Below are 21,484 nucleotides of genomic sequence, written 5' to 3'. Positions count from 1 at the left end.
GGCCCATAACATTCAATTTTAACTGTGTGAAACTGGTGGGGTACTCCCATGCGGGGCTACCAGAGAGCTACTGGTCTCCCACTAAGTAGGAGGTGGCCGATCAGGTCTAAATAACTATACTAGAAAAAGAGAACATTCTCTGTGAAGATAAATTGCATCCCAGATATCCATGTAGCATATGCCTGCCCTATTACCCCAGTCCGGTGGCAGTGAAGTCAGACTCATCAAGGTTATACATTTAAGCATAACACTAGCATATCACTGCTATTACATCCAATTCTTACTGTTACATGCCCATCATTGTTCTTCTGTGTCCAATTCATTTGGGGTCTCTCACCTCTGACGCTTCAGTCGCTTTGCATGCTCCATTGCCACCTTCGGGGTGGAGAGGCTTTTAAAGTCTCCCCCTTGGCCCACTCGCAGGTCAGCTGGGTACAGCATTGCATAGGGGACACCTTCTGATTGTAGAAATTTCTTTACTGGCCCAAACTCTCACCGTGTCGCCTGTACTGCAACAGTGAAATCCGAAAAAAAGGACAACGAGTTCCCTTGATGTTTATGTCTCCTTTTTCTCTGGCCATCCTATGAATTGTGTCTCAGTCCCTATAGTTGAGTAACCTGGCAATGATTGGGCGAGGTGGGGTGCCTGGTGCAGGTCTCGCCGTCAGGGCACGATGCGCCCTTTCTATTACAAACATGTTGGAGAAGTTTTCTGGGCTGAAGATGTCCCTGAGGAGGGTCTCGATGAGGGTCTCCATTTTCCCTGTGTTGGTGGACTCAGGTAGGCCCGTGATTCTGACGTTGTTTCGACGTGATCGGGCCTCCAAATCCTCATTCTTTGCTTGTATGAGGGCTAACACTTTCTCCATGTTGAGAGTTTTGTCCGCAACGTCACTCAAGCCCTCCCCCGCAGTGGCCACTCTTTGTTCCACCTCCCCCATTCTCACGTTCTGTTTTTCGAATTGGGAGGCCAAGTGATCAAGTCTATGGTTGATGGAGGCCATGTTTCCTTCTATAGCTTGTAGACTCTTCTGCATGGTCAGCAGGGTCAGTTCTATCGTGGATGGGCCTTCCCCCGGGTATCCGTTTCAGAGTCGGATGCCGCCTTTTGCGCCTTACAGATTTTTCGCGCCTCAAACGTGAGGCGAGGCTGTGTCCTGTCTGTCTTCCCCATGTTTGCCCTGGAGTAGCAGAGACAAGTATCCCGCCTGTCCAAGTCAGGGGCACTGCGCAGGTGTCTGCAGTCAAAATCAACTAGCGTAAATGTCCGTACACGTAGCTATATACAAGTAAAGACTTCGATCCGATCAGGAGGTGCAGTTGTTCAGCCCAGGAGTGCTTGCCGCAGCAGAATTGGTTACTTGCGCGCACCTCCGACCCACCAGTGTTCCGCTCCTATTTGCCCTGATGTTATATCAGGCGCCCACCAACCATCGATATTTAAGACGATTGTTTATAGCTTGTGAGCTGCTGTCAGACTGCCCACTTCTTATGAGCGTGTATTCCGCCCCCGCCGTGCGTGCCTCTCAGCTCGACCTGTTGCACCAGATTTTACTATCCAATTCATCGATGTTAAAATAGAGGACCCCACCGATAGGCCTAAAATGCAGCCTCAAAGCGCGCAGCCACAAGCAGTGTCTCCCAGATGTTCGCTTGTGTACACGGGCTGATTATGTGTCCCCCGCTGTGGTACCTCTCTCTTCGGAGTTTCACTCTCGGCCGTTCGCAAGCAAGCAGCCGCAATCTTCACAGGATCATCGGCCTGTTGGCTGCCTGGTCTGCCGTCTGCAGGGTGCGCCGCTTCGTTCCTTCTCCCGTCACAGCTTACATCCTGTTCTTGTCGCGGCCCAGGGTGTCTGGACCCGGAGCGGCCCGCAAACCCAGGCCTTCCCTGTTGAGCGTTGCGACGTTGGTAGGAGCCTGTTTACTGCAGACTGCCAGCCGGTGCCATCTTGCTCCCGTCATTCCGACATCAGTCTCCGCCAACAAACGCCGAATACAGGTGAGTTGGTCGCTGCTAAAGGTATTGTTGCATGCAGGGATGCTACTTTGCGCCTGTCCGTGTATGTAGACACCGGGATGCCTCTTCTTTCAGTGGATATTGGACGGATTGTTAGTCGGCCGGGCAGAGCTGCACTAAGGCGCAGCCATCTTGCCGTGCGCCCTCTAGCGGCCCCCTACTTCTTTATAGTTAATGGCAAGATTTGGCTCAGCATCTGGTTGCAAGCTTGTCTTCCTTCATCACATGGTTTGTGATGGGCCAACACCTGAATATGAGCCTTAGCATGCCTCCGTATAACTAAGGCAAACCCTGCCTCTGCATGGGAAGAGAGGTGAGAGTACTTGCATACCCTACCAGCAGCGGTTTTTGTATTGGGGTGTGGGGCGTTGCCCCGTTTGTTTTTGCCAAAAATCATATTTATTACTGTTCATTGATTCCACATTTTTTTTGTAGAGACAGCGCTGCAAAACTTGGGCAAAGAAGTTACAAGAGAGTGAAGGGAGGATGGGGAGCCTCCACTCTGAGCCCGCTTGATGATTGGCAGGGGTCGGGCCTCCTTGGGTGAAGTGTGCATGTTGGGTAGGACGGGTGCTTTTCTCTGACCAAACCTGCATGCACACTTGAACCCTCGCCTACCTCTGCAATATAGGAACCCGGGGATTGCTGCCACTGCCCCCTAAAGCTCCAGATGAACGCTGACAGCTCTTGACCGAGCCAATCCCTGAGCTGTTCTCTTCCTATTTCCTACCAGAAACAGCATGGGAGCAGCATGTAGATTGACTCAGGAGTCGCGGGGTAGGAAAGGGCCTGAAGGAGGTGAGGTCAGGCCATAACTGTCTGTTCCACACTCGCAGCACACAAGCACGCATGCACGAGTGGAGCCTGAAACTAGAGAAAGACAAAGTCACCGATGATCGCCTGTTCGGTGCTGAAAGTGAGACTGGGACCGGACGGTGAGTGTGCTTTTAGTTGTCACTGCCTAAGCCTTCTTGTACCCAGTACGCTACTTTCAGCATCCTCAACTTAAGGACATTGGGGCGCTTACATGAGCACTAGATTCTACAACAAATCTTACATGATATCCACGGAAGTGATCCATGGATCTCCTGAGAGGTAAGTGGTTCATGTTCATCACTACAAAAATCAATATAGCTATATGTTTCCAAACAGTCCACAGGCTGCAAATTTGTTTGAAAGTATATAATTTAAAAAATAATAATAATAATTCTTATTTAAAAAACCTATGCTGAAGGGACGCTATGGTAGAGATCAAAGGAAACCTACAACTTAAAAGGTACTGAAAATGGCTGCCAAAATGCATCGGCACCACTGGAACGATGATGCACCCATGATCACAGTTAAAGACAAGGAAACTTACATATGGGGTGCAGTAGGGTGGAAGTGTTGCCGATATCCATAACCAACCAATTTCAGTGGTTTTCATGTTTATATTGTATATGTTCTAATCCATAATGTCCCGTAAAAATTATTTTTGGGTGAAAATAAATCTACATAAATATACCACATTCGCCTCACCCTAGTGCCCCAGATTTCTTCTGTGAGAGAGGTAGATTGATAAAATAATGTCTCAACAGGTTTTTGAAGTGGATGAAGTTTACTGAAATAGACATTTAGAGTGCACAGTAGACATGACACACATAGCGGATCATAGACCCTGTTCATATGATATTGCAGTGCTTCAACAGCATCAGAAGCAGAGGGAGATTAGGGAGAAAGGCTAGGAAACCAGGACAATAAGAATCAATTGTACTAATATATTGTCTTTGTAGCACGTGGCCCTTCAACTTGATACCCAAAGTAGCTGGAACCTAAACTACTGTGCATAAAGGTTGAAAGGGTTTTTTATGTGGCTGTTTTAGTGCAAGTCTAAAGAACCTGTCCGCGCATTTGCACTATCGAATATGCGTCAAAGTATAAAATGAGTAGAAAAGGATAGAGATTGTGAGAAAAGAACATGACATCATCCAGGGTAAAAGAGAATGAAAATAGATTATTTCATCTTAATGTTGATCGGAATGAAGTCCATTCCCTCGCCAGTATCTATAAACTGATATGTCTGAGATACCAAAATAACAAGGAAAGTATGCAGGGCCAATCTTTTAGAACACTTTCATGGCAGTAATAGTAAAGCATGCTCTCTCAATCGAGTGAGATATTTTGCACGTACTTGATGAGTTCCACTAAGCGTTCCTCCAGGAATTCTTTTGTCCTATTCAGGTCATCCACATTAGCCTGCAAAATCTGTTCATTCCTTTCTTTTTCCATTAGTGTTTTTGTGAACTTCTCACAAAAATCTGTGGTTTGAGTGTTGGCTTTTTCCAGCTGTGTTTGTGTCCTGTTAATAGAAGAAGGAAGTATGTAAATTTTTGGTGCACAAAAGGAGTAGAGCTATACTTGGACAGCACAACTGAACACAGGGATAACAATGACAGACCGATGAACACAGAGGAAGGACAACCTCACATCCCACAAAGAAGACAAGATAGAAAGATTTAAGAGAAGAACAGGTGGGATTTTCAGTGTTCACGTATATTTCTTAAAATATGCAAAGTTGTCACTAGCTCAATAACTCCTTGAGGAAAGTTAATTGTCAGGGTACTGCTAGAAGGAGCTTCCGCTGCTGTATCACAAGTAATACAAGACTAATGCGGCCATGGTGCACCACATTAGATTTTCTCCTGGCCACATAGATGGCAATGGAGCAAAACTTCATAAGGACTATCATGAATTTGAAGTTGTCAGAAAAAGCGGTTAAATGCAATAGCTAACTGCTCTGTATACGTATACGACTAAACTTGAATGCACCCCACACATAACATCAGCTCATGGTTTGTTCTGTGGTGATGCTTCATCAAGTGTCTATTTTCGGTTTGTGAATGATGGTAGTACGGTTGCTGCAGGGGCTTTTTTCTGGCAGAAGCATTACCTACAGCTGCTAACAGAGTGTGAAAGAATCCTTGCCCACTCCTGCTCTTGCTTTTGTGAAGGATGCTTACCATCATCCTGCACAACTATATATGAAGTAAGCCCACTATGTGTGAAGGTGGGCTGTTCTACTCACACTACATTTAGGGTCAGATGTTTTCCACTATGAGCCATGGTGGATGCTGGGAAGTCATGGTGACCATAAGGCACATTCATTTTGCAGACTGTTGCGTCTGTTCTGTGGAGCCCAGTGCGGGAGGTGCAGGGAGGGGGGTGAGGGAGTTAAGGACAAGAGATAGCCCTTTCTGACACCCTTCCAAACCAAATAGTCAATGGGTCAATGAAACTCAATTTACTAATGGTGATTGCTTCTATATGTCTTTCAACTGCCTTGTTATATATTGAGTTAGCTGATGTTTACATAACATAGTCCTATATATGTAGTTTTTATGGTGTAAAATTATTTGCATGCATAAATTGTAGCAATACTTCATAGTAGTGAATATACTGCTGTTGAAAGGACACACGTGTTCTTTCTGAATTTACAAGTTTTTATATTGTATCTACAGTGGGCGGGTGTACACAAGAGCCTTTTCAGTTGTGTTGTCAAATGGTGAACACGGGTACTGGAATGCGCTTAAATGTTGCACTGCCTGACGGTCGCTCGTAAAGGGGTTGCTTTTTGTGCCAGTGAAGTATCTGCCACCTTCGAAAAGTCACATTGCTTTTGAGTGCAATTTAAACATTGTTGCCTTCTACAGTTTACATCCACAGATTGCATGCTATCACAAAAAAACATCTCCACCTGCTATATTCTTAATGCCCTGTATGAAAAACTGTACTTGACTTAAACTTTAAATTCTTTCCTCCCTTATTAATTTAGTATGAACCTATCTTTCCCTTCTACTTTCTCCATGTCTCTTATATGTATATAATATCTAAATCACATGTATGTCTTGATCTCTTTCTTTGAAACCATATCCTGCAACCTAAAAATATCTATTGAATCCATCAACTATTTGCTTCTCGCATTACCCCCCTCTAATGATCACACCTAAGTCATTAACGACCAGAAAGAAAGTGCGCTAAATGCATGGAATGGTTTCGTTGAGAAAACAAGACTAATGCCGATAACCAACAGATATTGGGCTACTCGCCATAAAGCTTATACACTGTACCAGCAGCCCTATTATCAGAAGACCACTGTTTGCTGCACTATTACAGCAGTAGACTGCTGGACTGGAAGTGCAACCAGAGTGTAACACCACCATTACTGAAGGGGGCTTTTGTCCCTATCACCATGGTGCTGTAGGGAGACTGGCAGCTGGTAGAAGTTGATTCAGTTCAGTTCAAAAAACTTTATTTCAATCACATTAGATCAAAAAAGTATTACACAGACTAGTACACTTACAAACACGAATAGTACAACATAAAACTTTTAAATACACTTTTGGCAGTCCTTTTCAATAACAGCAAAAAAAAATCATTTAAAAAGACCACAAAAATTTACCATTAAAATACTTTTGTTATAAAAGCGAGATATAAAATACATTAAAGATCTTCTGTAGGTACCAAAAGACATCAGTCAACTACAAGGTATCCAAGTAGCATTAAACAATATAAAGGGACCCTGGCAAAAGTGACATTTTAAAGACTACCAAGTGAACACTAGGCACGTTTAATCCACATTGACCATAGGAATTTGGCCATACAGAATACAACAATACAATTTGAGTCTGTCTGCAGTATTCTGAACGCCTCCTGATGCTTCCTAGTTCCCAGGTTTCTGCAAAGTGGGAATATCCACTTAACTCGAGACTAACTGTACAAGGGAAGAAAAAATAAAGCATGCTTGAGTGACTCAGGTCCACCTTGGCAACAGGTACAATACTCATCCGCCATATCCATTTCTTTGTGCCACTTCCTTTTAAAAGTATTTAAAGGTAGGCATCCATACCTGAACTGTAGGTATAGCTTCCTTGCTAGTGGGAAGACAATTTAATCAAAAGTATGCTCATACATCGGGTTCTTTTTAAAAACAATAAAAGCAGCAAACAGTGATCCTTTACAATTTTGAATATTGTCCGCCGCAACACTACCCCAATAAACAGCCTTGAGACAGGGCTTTTGGATTTGGCACAAAGTCTCAGGAGAGTCGCAATATGTGTCAAGGCTTAGCCTCTGTAAAAGGGCCTTTACAGTGCAGAGCCACAAAATCTTGCTTGCACATTTTGGCAACAATAGGTCATGGAGAACAACCCTATAAGACTCTAGGGCTGTTGTAGACCATAATCGATGCCAAACATAAGCAGTCTCTGCTCAATTTTATTAGTAATTCCTTTCTATGCCAAATCTAGGGAGAGTAGGTACTCATTGGGAGATTTAGTAATGATCTAAGAAATGTAAAACTGTTACTAACAGATTATTAAGGTTTTTGCTGCTCCATATCTCTGCACCATAAAGACCGCCCCTAGAGCCTTAACACTGTAAATCTCTAACGCAGGAGCCACACTTCTAGATATAGGTTGCTATATTTGCCGTCTAATTACCAAGGACAGCTGTGCCCTTTCCATTTGTAGAGACCAGCTTAGATTTCTTGTGAGTTCCATACATAGGTAGTCAAACTCACCCACTACTTCTAGAGGGATTTCACTCACAAACATCTGTCTCCTGCACTGAATTGTTGGTAGGGAGGAAATAAATCATACATTTGGTCTCGAAGCTGCTAAACTCCAAACCCCGCTCCAAACAAAATGCCTGAAAATCGTTCAACAGCTGCTGCAGCCCCTGGGGTGACTTTGAAATCAGCAATGTGTCATCTGCAAAGAGGAGTGCAGGGGCCCTCCGCCCTCCTATTTTCGGTGCATCACACCCATCCCTGTTCAAAAACTCAATGAGACCATTTATATATAGAGTGAACAGCGTGGGCGCTAATATGCCTTACCCCTTTGTCAATATGGATTGATTCCGTTAGCGCCCCATCCTCCACCCACCTCAATTGAGCCAAAGTGTCTGCATGTAACCACACCAAGATATTCAAGAGGGGAGCCTGAACTCCCATTTCTTCTAAAACTCCCCATAACTTGTCTCTCGGAACCCTATCAAAGGCTGATCAGAGATCAACAAAGGCAACTTATAGGTTGCCCTTGTTGATAATTACTTGCTTCCAATAAATACAAACAAACCAAAAAATCTGATCTATCGTGCTCACATTTGATCTAAAACCTGCCTGCCAATCTGATATAATATTCTTTTCACAGATCCAGTTCTGGAGATTTTCGAGCACCTGTTTACAAAAAGGTTTCTGAATGGAGTCTGATAGGCCTATAGGTGGCTGGACGTGCATGACCACCCTTCTTAAAAATGGTAACAATTTCAGCTAGCTTCCAAGAGTGGGGGGTGGCAATGCCCGCTAGAATACTATTAGAGAGCAGATTTATGTATGGCCCCCAAATTTCTGGGTTTTCTCCTCCCAATTTTCCAGGTATTCTGTCAGGTCCTGGGCGCGCCTGGGACACAAGAATGAATTGCCTTTATAGTTTCACATAGCGAAAATGTCATACTACTGGACTCAGAGGAGACACCACTATCTATTAATAGACCACTTGCATTCACAGTCCTAAGCTTGTCTGTATACAACTGGATAAAGTGCATTGCCCACTCATTTGATTGGATGCAAATATCAAGCGTTGGCTTGCATCCACTTGAGGCCACAGCAGCTGATCTCCAAAATGCCTTGATATTCTTATAACCAGGGCTTAATGCAGGTTCATCCATAACAAATTCTCCCATTCCCTCTTTGCATTTGTAAGCACTTTCCGATAGTGTGCACTAGATTTAGCTATCTCTGCTTGAGATCTAGTTTTAATGGAGACAAGGCGCTCACCTTTAGCCTCTCTGCAAACACCATTATACCATGAACCAGGCTCTACTCTATTGTATACATTGTATATTTTGAGGGATAAGCCAGAAGGAAAAAACAACCTGAGTGCAAAAATGCCTTGGGGATCACAGGTCAAAGTATTAATTCTGCACCAAGATGTAATTTTAACCCAAATGCCTAGCTCCCCTGAGGGTCTACCCATTACAGTTGTGGTTGCCTCCACACAAAAGGTTGTGGATCCACTTCTGTGATGAAGTGTAAAATACCATGTTTCCTGAAATAGGTATAAATCAAAGGTGTCAATAAATTTGCCCCAATCAGCATCAGAAAGTAGTTTAGCTAATTCTGCTACATTCCATGTAGCAATCCTTATCAGTGCTTTCGGCATCTGTTCAGCAACAAATGGGATGTAATTAATATTTCTATTAATGCTCGCATCATGGGAGTTAGTTACCAGTGACAGTTCCTGCTTTTTTGTCCTGGGAATGTTTCTCTGGCTGGATAGTGTGTCAACAAACTCTCTTCCCCATATCTGCTCCTCTGGGCAAACAGCTTGGGGCCTTGGGCTCCAGTCACGTAAATACCCCTGCGAGTTCCACTAATCCCTTCTCCTGTCCCCCGTCTACCTTGGTACACTGGGGTATCCAAGTCTCAGCCGGGTCACAAGATTTAAGTTGGATATCAGTGCTTGCATTTGAGATTGTACAGGCTTCAATAGCCATTAGACCCACCACTAAGTCACTGCTTTCAAAATAGATCTGCACTTTGTCTTGTAAGCCATCTGGAGTTGCAATCCTCTCTGCATTTAAAATGTCACTCCTGATGATAGAATAGCAGTGTCTGATTTCACGAAACCAGTAAGTGACTTTATTTACCAGGGATACCTTATCTTCCCTTGAGTCGGAGAGCAGCTTGGGGACATGAACAAGGTATACAACTTCAATTCTTTCCCATCCCTCCCTTGAAACATTGATCCCTTTTTCGGTTGTCCCTCTGCGCCACCAAGGTCTACCGGGAGTGGTTACACAAGAGCTCTGTGTCCCCCTCCACTGCCCTTTACTTTCAGTCAAGACCTCATACCATCTCCCTCTACATAACGGCCATGGGGGCACCCCTTCCTCACTTGTTACCAGACAATTTTGTATCACAGGTAGGTCTGGGGGAAACTGAGCAACCATGTTTGGAGAGGGGTGGCCCAAATCCAACAAACGGGGTTAGTTGTTGACATCCCCACGTCTGGAGATTGGCCTCCCCTTTTCACCCCCATCCCGACCCATACAACAGCACATATGAATTTTAGTGTTACCCTCTCCAAATTTCGCCACAGTACTGAGGAGAATTTTAACTTGATCTCTTTATTCCTCAATAACTCCCATCAAACTCTGCAGCATTGTGATGGTCTCGGTATTCATAGAATTCCTCCTTGTAGCCGCATGTCTCTCAGATTCGGTGTCATCAGTGCTCAGAATAGAATATCTATTGCTGCATTCAATTCCTCATACCTCCTGTATTACTAACAGTCTCTCAGAACCGGCGACATGATCCATGATCTACCTGGGCACAGGCAATTGAGAGTTCAAAAGTGGCTTTTCAAACATTTTATGGACCCTCTTTACTGAGTCACTGGAAGGGGCCATTGAGCTGGGCTTAGTTGGCCCAGGATTAGAGTTGATGATATCGGTGCCCTCTAATAATAAAGAGTCTATCCTGTCTAATACACAGCTTTTCCCTTTCCAATTTTGGGCTCTGCCCCCTTCGGGGCCCTGGGAGCACCCTCCATAGCCTTACATTTTTCCATCTCATCAACCACGTGTCTCTACAAAAAAAATATCAAAAAAGTCCCAATTAAAGTCCCAGTTAAAACCAAATGAGCCTTTAAAATCACAATACCTGGTCATGCACTAGCAGAGCTAAAGTCCACTAAATATCAGTCACCATGTGGCAATGCTAAGAGGGGTGGTGCTGCCCTGCATCTTCCTGCCTTTTCTTGTCGCAGACGGTTGCACCCTGGGACAGAAAGTCCCACCGGGTGTTTTGCCAGGCAAGGAGTGTGGTAGAGACGGAGTTGGCTGGTGTCCCACACCACAGGGGTAGAGGCAGCGCTTTAAGCGTGTTGGCCACGCCTCCCCCTCAGCAGCTGTTGCAGAAGCAGACCGGTGCATCCTGGGACAAAGAGTCCCACCAGGGTAGAGCCTGAGTTGGCTAGTGACTGATGTCTGTTTGAGCAGGATCTCAGCAAGCAGCAGAGGGCATAGAGACTTGTATCTGCATGCCGCTCTCAATCACACCTCGGCTCCTGGTCTCCACCAAGGAAAGATATAGCTGTTGCTGCTCCATGTCATGCGTGAGTCAACTTTTCAGATGCTATAGACCGCTCCCGCCACACAGAGCAAATCTACACAGCAGTGAGGCCGCAGAGAAAGAATCGGAATCCAGTAATGGTGCATGCCCAGTGCGGAGACTTATTTCTTGCTGTTTGCCACTTGCACCATCAGAGCACAAAGCCTTTCACAAGCTCCTGCTTGGTATGCTGCCCTTGTAACAGCTCCTGGCACACCTCCTTCATTCCGCGAGCCTCCACTTACCACTGTTACGGCTTTGGAGCCCTCAGGAGCTACAGCATTCAAATAAGACACACCACAAACGCCATATGGTCAGAAATCCAGAGACGCAGTACACCTTCACCTGTTGAAATTTGCTATCCCGCAAACAACCACCTCAGTCACACAAAGAGGTATCAGTCGATCTGGCACCCAATCCAGTGACTCCAGAGGAAACAATGTGGTGAGTGTAACAGGAGGGTCTCCCCCAAGGAGAGTCAAACAATGAAAGGCCAGCTTTACTCCTCTCAAAAACTCCGGTGCTACAGAAGTAGTTCCTCATATTCCCTTTACACTTGAAACCAGCTCTGCTGCACAGGATCACACCACCCTGGCTTGCTGTATCCCACCTGGGGTGGGAAGAGGTACAGGAGTTTGTTTGCCTGCACACCAAGGAGAGGTGTCCATTAACCTTCCTTTTGAAAATGTGTTTAATTACCCATAAATAGAGTCCTTCAATCCACGAAGATACCCTAAAGGTATGGTTGTGTTTGTGTATTAGAAAACGGGAGATCGTGTTTGTGTGAATGGTGTTCCTTTAAGAGGACAGGCTCTATTAAGCAAAAGACAATGGTTCCCTTAGAGTTAACTTTGACCCATTCTGCATGTAGTTGACCCTGTGCCAGGGCCTCTGTAGCCCTACAGCTGTCTGTTAGATTTGTGGCAATCTGTATCTAGACATGGGACAAAGCCAGTGTGGTGCTTCTGTGAAGAACAGGCACCTTTCTAAGTCTACATCCATTTTTTTAGCATTAAAGAACACACTGCATTGACCATTTAGACTGGAGTGCAAGTAAGGATGAGTTACTTACCTGTAATCCTAGTTCTCTTCCAGGGGTATCCTCATCAAAGTCATAAGCACTGAATATTCCCGCCCACGTGCGGGACCCCGGAAATAATAAAATTATATATGTAAAAAACATACATATAAACAGCTCTGTATATGTATAAACATATATCATTTTTTCCAAGCAAATGCAGCCCCCATAATAGGCTAGACAATGTATATATAAATATCCAATAAAACATATAGGTATAATAATACACCTAAATCTCTTTTTTTTTTTTTTTTTTTAATGAGGTAAACACTCATAAGAAAGAAAATAGAACACTGTGAGAAACACAGATCCACAAAACATTGTTAGGCTGCATTGCAATACAATACCATAGAGACTGAAAAGCCTTGTACAGGTAAAAACTAGCACCGTCCCTTTAAGGCAGCCCTGACTCCAATATCCCATCATGCCTCAGGGGTGACAGTTGGGTCAGTTGTTCTTTGCGGGACCGTAGTCCTAAACACAAAGATATATATCTTCCATGTGAAATAATACACTCCTCTCATTTGCCTGGGGAGGCGGGTGGGTTGCTTATGACTTTGATGAGGATACCCCTGGAAGAGAACTAGGATTACAGGTAAGTAACTTATCCTTCTCTTCCAGGGGATCCTCATCAATAGTCATAAGCACTGAATAGAATAGCAAGTCCACCTTCCACCTGCAGGCAAATGAAAAATGTACTATACATGGAGTAAGAAAATCATGAAACCAATTAAGTATTGAACAGATTCCTCAAGGAGGCTTGTCCTACTTGAGTGTCTGCTCTGGTGTCCGAATCCAGACAATAATGTCTGGTAAAGGTATGGACAGATCTCCAAGTGGCTGCTTTGCAGATCTCGGAGAGTGGGACATTATGGAGAAAAGCAGCTGTAGCCGCTCTCCCTCTTGTAGAATTTAGGGCGCGCCATCAACGGCTTCTGAGCCAGTTGGTAGGCCAATTTAATACTTGATACAATCCACCTAGCAATGGAACGTTTGGATGCAGCAAAACCTGTGCGGACAGCACCATAGTTCACAAACAATTGGTCAGATTTCCCGACAGCCTTAGTCCTATCTAGGTAGAATTTTAGGACCCGCTTAACATCCAAAGAGTGCAACGCCCTCTCCGCTGGCGAAGAGGGGTTGGGAAAAAAGGTTGGTAAAGAGATAGCTTGATTGACATGAAAGTCTGACACCACCTTTGGTAAAAAAGATGGATGAGTCCTCATCACTACCCTATTAAGATGAAACATCGTGTAGGGTTCTTTAGAACAAAGGGCTTGTAATTCACTCACCCTCCGTGCTGAAGTGATGGCTATTAAAAAAGCTGTTTTCCATGTAAGGTGCTGTAAGGTAGCTTTATGTATGGGCTGGAAAGGTGAACTCATGAGCTTTGAAAGAACCAAGTTCAGCTCCCAAGAAGGCGAGGGAGGCCTTACTGGGGGATAAACTTTTTTGAGCCCCTGCAAAAAATCCTTCACCACCTGCAGCTTAAAGAAAGACTGTTGTGATGGGGAGCGCCTATACGCCGTAATGGCCGCTAGGTGAACTTTGATGGATGAAAATTTCAACCCCGCCCTCGCTAAGTATAGAAGATAGGGCAAAATTACATCCTCTTGACATTTTGTAGGATCATACTGATGTTGAGAACACCATATATAAAACCTCTTCCACTTAGAGAAGTAAGAGTGTCTTGTCGAAGGCCTCCTGGCTTCCTTCAGTATGGACATACACTCCTGGGGAAGGTTCAAATGGCCATACTGGAGGACTTCAGGAGCCATGCAGTTAAGCTCAGCGAGGGAAGGCTGGGATGGTAAATCTTCCCCTGCATCTTGGTTAACAAGTCCAGCCTGCACGGCAGTCGCTTGTGATGTCGGATCGACATGTGGAGGAGATCCGTGTACCACCACTGCCTCGGCCAGTCCGGTGCTATGAGGATCATTTTGGTAGACGAATTCTGCAGCTTGGTCACCACCTTGGGGATTAGTGGGAGAGGCGGAAAAGCGTACACAAATGTCATTGACCAATCGATCAAAAGGGCATTCCCTATGGATCCTGGCCGATGGTATCTTGAGGCGAAGCCTCGGCATTTTGTGTTGTACTCGTCCGCGAAGAGATCTATTTGCGGACGCCCCCACTCCCCGAAGATGTCTTCTAGCACCTCGTCGTTGAGCACCCAGTCCTCTGGCTCTTGAAAATGACGACTGAGCAAGTCCGCTTGAACGTTGAGTTCTCCTGGCAGGTGCACCGCCTTTATCGAGATGTTCCTTGCTAGGATCCAGTGCCACAGGGACTGAGCTTCCAGCGAAAGCGTCCTGCATCGAGTACCCCCCTGCTTGTTCAGGTAGTACATTGTGGTGGTATTGTCCGTCTGTACTAGAATGAGACTCATCCTGATGGCGGGCAGGAACGCCTTGAGGGCTAGGTGGACTGCCCTGAGCTCCAGCATGTTGATGTGGTACAACTGCTCGCTGCTGGACCACCGCCCCTGGGTTTGTAGTGATCCGAAATGCGCACCCCAACCTTGAAGAGATGCGTCGGTGATCAACGTCTGAGTTGGGGGTTCTTGATGGAAGAGAATCCCCCCCTGTAGATTGAGTGGCTTCAACACTTATCTCCTGAGGCGGAAGCCGGGAGACGCTCGTTTTAACTTTTTAACAATTTAATGTGATACTGTGATTTTACTTACCCGAATCCTCTCCCACGGCATTTACTCTTTGAAATCACGAAGTAGACATGCCCGCGCAGTGGATTTTAGCGCTGCCGCGGGATACAAAACTTGTTGCCGCCATTTCCAGTGAGCCCTCAGGCCACGCCCACTACCTGAGGCCACGCCCCCCCCCCGCCGAAGGTATTTAAAGACGCACTGATTACAAGTGCCAGTCAGAAGACACTTATTTCCTGAGGCGGAAGCCGGGAGACGCTCGTTTTAACTTTTTAACAATTTAATGTGATACTGTGATTTTACTTACCCGATTCCTCTCCCAGGGCATTTACTCTTTGAAATCACGAAGTAGACATCCCCGCGCAGCGGATTTTAGCGCTGCGCGGGATACAAAACTTGTTGCCGCAATTTCCAGTGAGCCCTCAGGCCACGCCCACTACCTGAGGCCACGCCCCCTCCCCACGCTCCCCCTTTCCTATAAACTATGTGCATAACCAGGACGCGCAGCGGACGCGCCATCTGCGCGCCGAAGGCGCGCCTAAGGCAAGCCCGTCTGCGCCCGTCCGCGCCGGGACCGGGCCCAGGGCCATACCCCCTGTCCAGAATCATACTGATAGAAGAAATCGGACCTACACCAGCCAGGAACTCCTATCACTAAGACCTGGCGTCACATGTACTCCGATCGATCTACATAAGGAAGGTAAAAATTGTCCATCTTGCTCACATGTTTTCGCTTTTTCACGGATCAGAGCTTTTAATATGCCCCTAAACCAACCTAAGATACCAAGCTATAGAAACTCCTCTATTAAAGCAGGTCTAATTAATGTCAGGTCTATGGTCAAACACAATATCCACACAGCTGAGTTAATTGAAAGCCAATATATCGATCTTCTATTTGTCACCGAGACGTGGGCAGACGAAGCGTCTGACGCTGATCTGACCCTTGCGATTCCCGAGGGCTTTTCCATCTTTAGAGCCGACAGAAAAATGAAGCGCGGGGGAGGATTAGCAATCATAGCTAAAGAAGAATTCAAAATTAAATGTTCCGATAAAGGAAGCAACCCGGATTGTGAAACATTGACCTTTCAAATTAAGATTACGAACAATTATACGTTTAACGGCCTACTAATATATAGACCACCTAATGCCAAGACGCCTTTAATTGAGCTATTAAGCCCATTTTTAGAATCAAGCGTCTCGAGCCTTGACTATACAATTTTAGGAGACTTCAATATACACTTGGAGAAAAGTTCCGACCCCAAGGTAATCTCATTTAAAGATGAAATGGCAAACTTTGATTTAGAACAAAAAGTACATTTAAATACACACTGTGCAGGCCATACCTTAGACGGGATCTTTACATCATGTCAGAACCTAAATAACATTGATACGCTCATGATCCCATGGTCAGATCACAAGATGGTCTCCTTTTCATTAGAAGTCGCACAAGAGACAGGAAGACCCATCGAAGCCATAAAAAAAAAAAACATATCCGGACTGGTCCAAGGTTCAACCCCAAGCCTTTATTGACACCCTCTGCTCATCCTATCCAACTCTCGATGCAGGCAGCAACAAAGCCTGTAAACAATTCAACGAGTGGTTGGAGGGCGCAGTCCGTCTTACTGTCCCACAAAAGAAAGTCACGTTTAAAAGAAAGACCCCCTCACAACCATGGTTCTCTGAAGTTCTGAAGGAACAAAAACAGTCGTGTAGAAGTGCAGAAAAAAGTGGAGATCCAACTACGACGCCCGGCAAAATAATTATTATAAAGCAGCCCTAACCAGCTATAGAAAATTAATAAAAACAGAGAAAAGCAAATACTTCGTCCAAAAAATTAACGAGTCAAAAAACTCCAGTAAAACCCTCTTCTCTACTGTTAAAAAACTTTCAAAAATTGAAAACAGTACGTTAGAAGAAATGTCATCAGATTTCTGTAACACACTAGGTGATTTCTTTGTAAACAAAGTATCTTCAGTTTACTAATCTTTCAAAAGCCATAACACAGACATGGCTGATCAGGCTACCTCACAACTTATAAAATCAGGGGAACAATCAGCTCAATCTACATTGTTCTAATTTAGTAATCCAACAGTAGATCAAATCCAGAAGGAATTACTCACCACTAACTCAGGTAGCCCATTGGACCCTTGTCCACCCAAAATAATGCAAATCTGTGCAGAACAATTGAGCCTGGTATTAGAAAAATTATTCGCTCATATACTTGGAACTAATACCTTTCCAGATGACTGGCAAAAGATATCAATCAGACCACTTTTAAAAAAATCAAATCTGGACTGTGAAGAACCAAGGAATTACAGACCTATAGCTAGAATACCTTTTTCTGCAAAGATTTTAGAGAAACTTTTAAACAAACAGCTATCCCGTTATCTGATGGATGAAAACTGGTTAGACCACTCTCAGTTTGGTTTCCGTGAAGGACATGGAACAGAAACCGCCTTAATTACAGCTGTGGAAGAGCTTAGGAAACTGCTGGATAACGGAACGAAGGCCGCCTTGATATTACTCGACCTATCGGGGGCCTTCGACACGGTCAGTCACGAGATTCTCCTAACTCATTTGAAAAATGCAAAAATACACGATTCAGCATGCACCCTCATTGCATCCTACCTAGTAAACAGAACTTTTTCGGTAGAAGTAGGAGAAGCAAAATCTAAATCCTTTAATTCACCATGCGGGGTCCCACAAGGGTCCTCGCTGAGTCCCACCCTTTTTAACTTGTACGTGGCCCCCCTTGCAGAAATCATAAGAAGCTGTGGTTTCACTCCAATATCCTATGCTGACGACACCCAAATTGTGGTGTCCATCAGCAAGGATGTGGAGGACACAGCAGAAAAATTTCAATTATGTATGATACAGGTGAGCCAATGAATGGAAAGAAATTGTCTGAAGCTTAATGGAGACAAAAGTGAGGTGATGATATTAGGGGGTGACACAAACATCTGGTCGTCCGCTTGGTGGCCTAATGAATTGGGTAGATGCCCAAGCTCATCAGAAAAAGTGAAGAATCTGGGCGTCACCCTTGAAACCAATCTATCTTTTGAAGCCCAAGCCAGCAAGCTGTCATCAACACTCTGGTATATTTTAAAAATGATAAAAAACATACTGCCTTATCTACCACAGGATTCGCGTAAGACAGTAGTGACAGCCTTAGCTCTGTCAAGACTGGATTACGGAAATGGTTTATATGCCGGAGCTACGAAAAAAATCATAGCTAAACTACAACGCCTACAAAACGCAGCAGCCAGATTGGTTTTAGGCATACCTAAGTTTGAACCAATCAGTCACAAACTAAAAACCTTGCATTGGCTGCCAATTGATAAAAGGGTGAAATTTAAATCACTCTGCCTGACCTACAAGGCACTTCAGGGAATAGGATCACAATTTCTAAGATCTCATTTAAAAATATATGAACCAACGAGACATCTCAGAGCCGGCCAATTAAAACTAATTAGTGTCCCCAGATTCAGGCGAGCTAACTGGGGTGGAAGAAGCTTCCTTGTACATGCAGCACGTACCTGGAATCAGCTGCCTCTTGCCATAAAAACTTGCCCATCTCTGAAATCCTTCAGAAAGGAAGTAAAAACCTGGCTATTCTCTGCATAACTCTAGAAACCGTTCCTATGAGATGAGGATCTGTCATAGCGCCAAGACGCCCACGGGCATTCGCACGCTCTACAAGTTGACAAATCAAATCAACCACCACTTGACTGACTGCCTGGCCGCTGAGGAACGGCACACTTTTTCTTCCCACCGGGAATTCCTCTGGTCCCATTTGTCCTCGAGATCTTGTTGGAGAGGACGAATCCTCAATCTGGCATTGGGCACTAGGAAAATGCAGGATGCCATGGCCCCTAGCAGAGACGAGATTTGTCTTCCCGTAGACAGATTGTTGGATATAATCTGCTTGCCTCTGAGGATAATGGATGACTGTCTCTCCTCCGACGGAAACACTTTTCCTACTGCGGAGTCTATAGTGGCACCCAGGTAGTGAATTCTTTGTGTTGGCGAGAAGGTGGATTTCTTGACATTCACCCTGAGCCCCAATCTGTGACACAAATTCAGGGAAAGAGCCAGCTGTGAGAGAACACTCTGAGGCGATGGACCTTTTATCAGCCAGTCGTCGAGATAGGGATAGATGAAGACTCCTGCGCGCCTCAGCGCAGCCGCTACTACTGCCATGCATTTTGTAAATACTCGAGGAGCTGACTTCAGGCCAAATGGTAGAACCTTGAACTGATAGTGAGAGGTCCCAACCACAAACCTGAGAAACTTTCGATGACACTGTAGGATGGGAATATGAAAATATGCGTCCTGCAGGTCTAGCGAACACATTCAATCGCCTCTCCGGAGAAGAGGATATATTTGGTGGAGCGCCAGCATACGAAATTTTTCTCTTTCGATGTGTTTGTTCAGTATTCGCAAGTCCAAGATGGGTCTGAACTCTGCTTTTTCGCTCCTTTTTTGAATCAGAAAATATCTGGAGTAAACTCCTCTCACTCTGCGTTCTGGGCACTCTTTCTATTGCGGATTTGAGCAGAAGAGTTGCCACCTCTTCTCTTAGCCTCTTGAGATGTTGAGATGATGGCACAGGGTGGATCGAGGGAGGTTGACTCCGGAAACGAACCGAGTATCCATGTCGCAGTATATTTAGAACCCACTTGTCTTTTGTGATGGATTGCCACTCTGGAAGATGGTGTGCAATACTTCCTCCCACCGGAGCGGTGGACAGCATCGGAGGAAGCGGTCCCTCATTGCTTTCCTGGAGCCTTGTTTCCAAAGTTAGATTGACGGTTGTTTCCACGTCCCCTAGATGGTCTGCGGGACTGGTATTGCTGCTTCTTTTGCCCTTGTTGGTCCTGATTTTTCTGCCACTGAGGGGTTTGAACCCTCTGTTGGTAGTTACGCCTATCGTTCCCCCTACGGCGACGAAACTCCTTTCGTTTTTCTAGCCCCACGGCTTTCATGGTCTCAAGCTCTGCCTTCATGCGAGCCATTTCTTCATCCGCATGAGACCCGAAAAGCGAACTACCAGAGAAAGACAGATTCAGTATTCTTGTTTGAGCTTCAGGCTTCAGAGCTGTCAACCTTAGCCACGAGGATCTTCTAGCTGTAATCCCATGGGCATACGAATGAGCTGCCAACGTTGCTCCATCCGCTTCTGCACTTATTACTTGGTTCGAGACCAGACTGCCCTCCTGTAGAATCTCTTCAAAGTCCTTTCTATCCTCTGAAGAAACTTTATCTATAAATCTCTGGAGGGAGTCCCACAGTGATCTGTCGTAGCGCCCCAGAAGCGCTGAGGCACTGGCTACCTTCAGGCTAGAGGATGCCGAGCCACATACTCTTCTCCCCCAAGTGTCTTGAGATTTACTGTCTTTATCTGGTGGCACTGTGGATGACCCAGCCACTGCATGAGTTTTTCTGGCAGCGGCAGTGATTACTGAATCCGGTGGCGGATCTGACTTGAGAAATATAGGATCCTCAGGAGCCGGACGATACTTTTTAAGAATCCGCGCCGGCGCAGATTTGATAGACGCTGGCGTGAGGAAGATGTCCATTACCGGTTGCAGCAAACCAGGGAGTAAAGGCAAAAGTGGTTGAGATGCTGTTCGCTCATGAAGGGTTTCAAAAATGACAGAGGAGGTGGTCTCTTGAACTGGCATTGGAATGTTTAATTTCGACGCTCCTCTGCACAACACTTCTTGGAAGGTGCTAATGTCATCCACCGGTGACACTCTAGAAGGTGGTGTATCTGAGAGCGTGGGCGAATAATCCCTTCTGGATGAACGGCTTGACGGAGATGATGTGGGGGACCTACACCGCCTTCTCCCCGATCTGATTGATTCCCTTCTGCGAGAGGAGGATCTGGATCGCCTTCGTGGCGTACGAGAACGACGTTGGTATTCTCTTTCTCGAGAACGTGATCTTACTGCTCTCGACGGTAGAGTTACGTCTCTCAACCTCGCCAAGGAAGCATTAACTGCCCGAATCATGGAAGTGTCCTGCGGTATCTCCCTAGTAGGACTTTGAGTCAGAGCATTGTCTTCTTCTTGAGAGCTATGCTCCACTGGAGGAGCTGGAGATAAACCCAAAACCTCCGGCGATCCGGACCTAGATCTCGAACCATCGGATGCTGAAGGTGAAATCGAGATAGGACGCGGTGAATCGTGCTCAGATGTGGTATATACCAGCTTATGTGGAGATTTGCGTCTCGATACTGGCTTGAAAGTCAGACGTATGTGTGACGTTTCCTGTCCCACCGCAGAGGAACGTCTCGGCGGCGATAGGCCTATCACCGGAGACCTGGATCTTGACACCAAGTGGATAATTGGCGATTTGTCCTGCCTCGACGTCGAGAGCCTTGTCGTCGACGGAGGACTTGATCTGGACGGAGGCCTAGACCCCGACGGGGAATGTCGCCTCGACGTCGCTGTCTTCTCCAAAGCCTTGGAGACCTGTGAGGACGGAGGCACCTGCCTCGACGTCGATCCCGACGGAGGCGCATGCCTCGACGTCGAGTCCGACGGAGGGCCCTGCCTCGACGTCAGTCTT

At 45.6% G+C, this 21,484-nt stretch overlaps 1 protein-coding gene across 3 annotated transcripts in view; it reads right to left on the bottom strand.

The window, feature by feature from the left end:
* Window positions 1–21,484, bottom strand: part of FYCO1 (FYVE and coiled-coil domain autophagy adaptor 1) — a 785,579-nt gene that overhangs the window by 431,907 nt on the left and 332,188 nt on the right. For all 3 annotated transcript variants that reach the window (XM_085607344.1, XM_085607346.1, XM_085607347.1), the window contains exon 11: window positions 4,191–4,358. In XM_085607344.1, the coding sequence (XP_085463470.1) occupies window positions 4,191–4,358 (168 nt within the window). The remainder of the gene's footprint in view (window positions 1–4,190; window positions 4,359–21,484) is intronic.

This window comes from Triturus cristatus, chromosome 5_2 (genome assembly GCF_964204655.1).
Source record: "Triturus cristatus chromosome 5_2, aTriCri1.1, whole genome shotgun sequence".
In the NCBI taxonomy this organism is placed as follows: Eukaryota; Metazoa; Chordata; class Amphibia; order Caudata; family Salamandridae; genus Triturus; species Triturus cristatus.
This window is presented reverse-complemented; position numbering and strand designations above follow the sequence as displayed.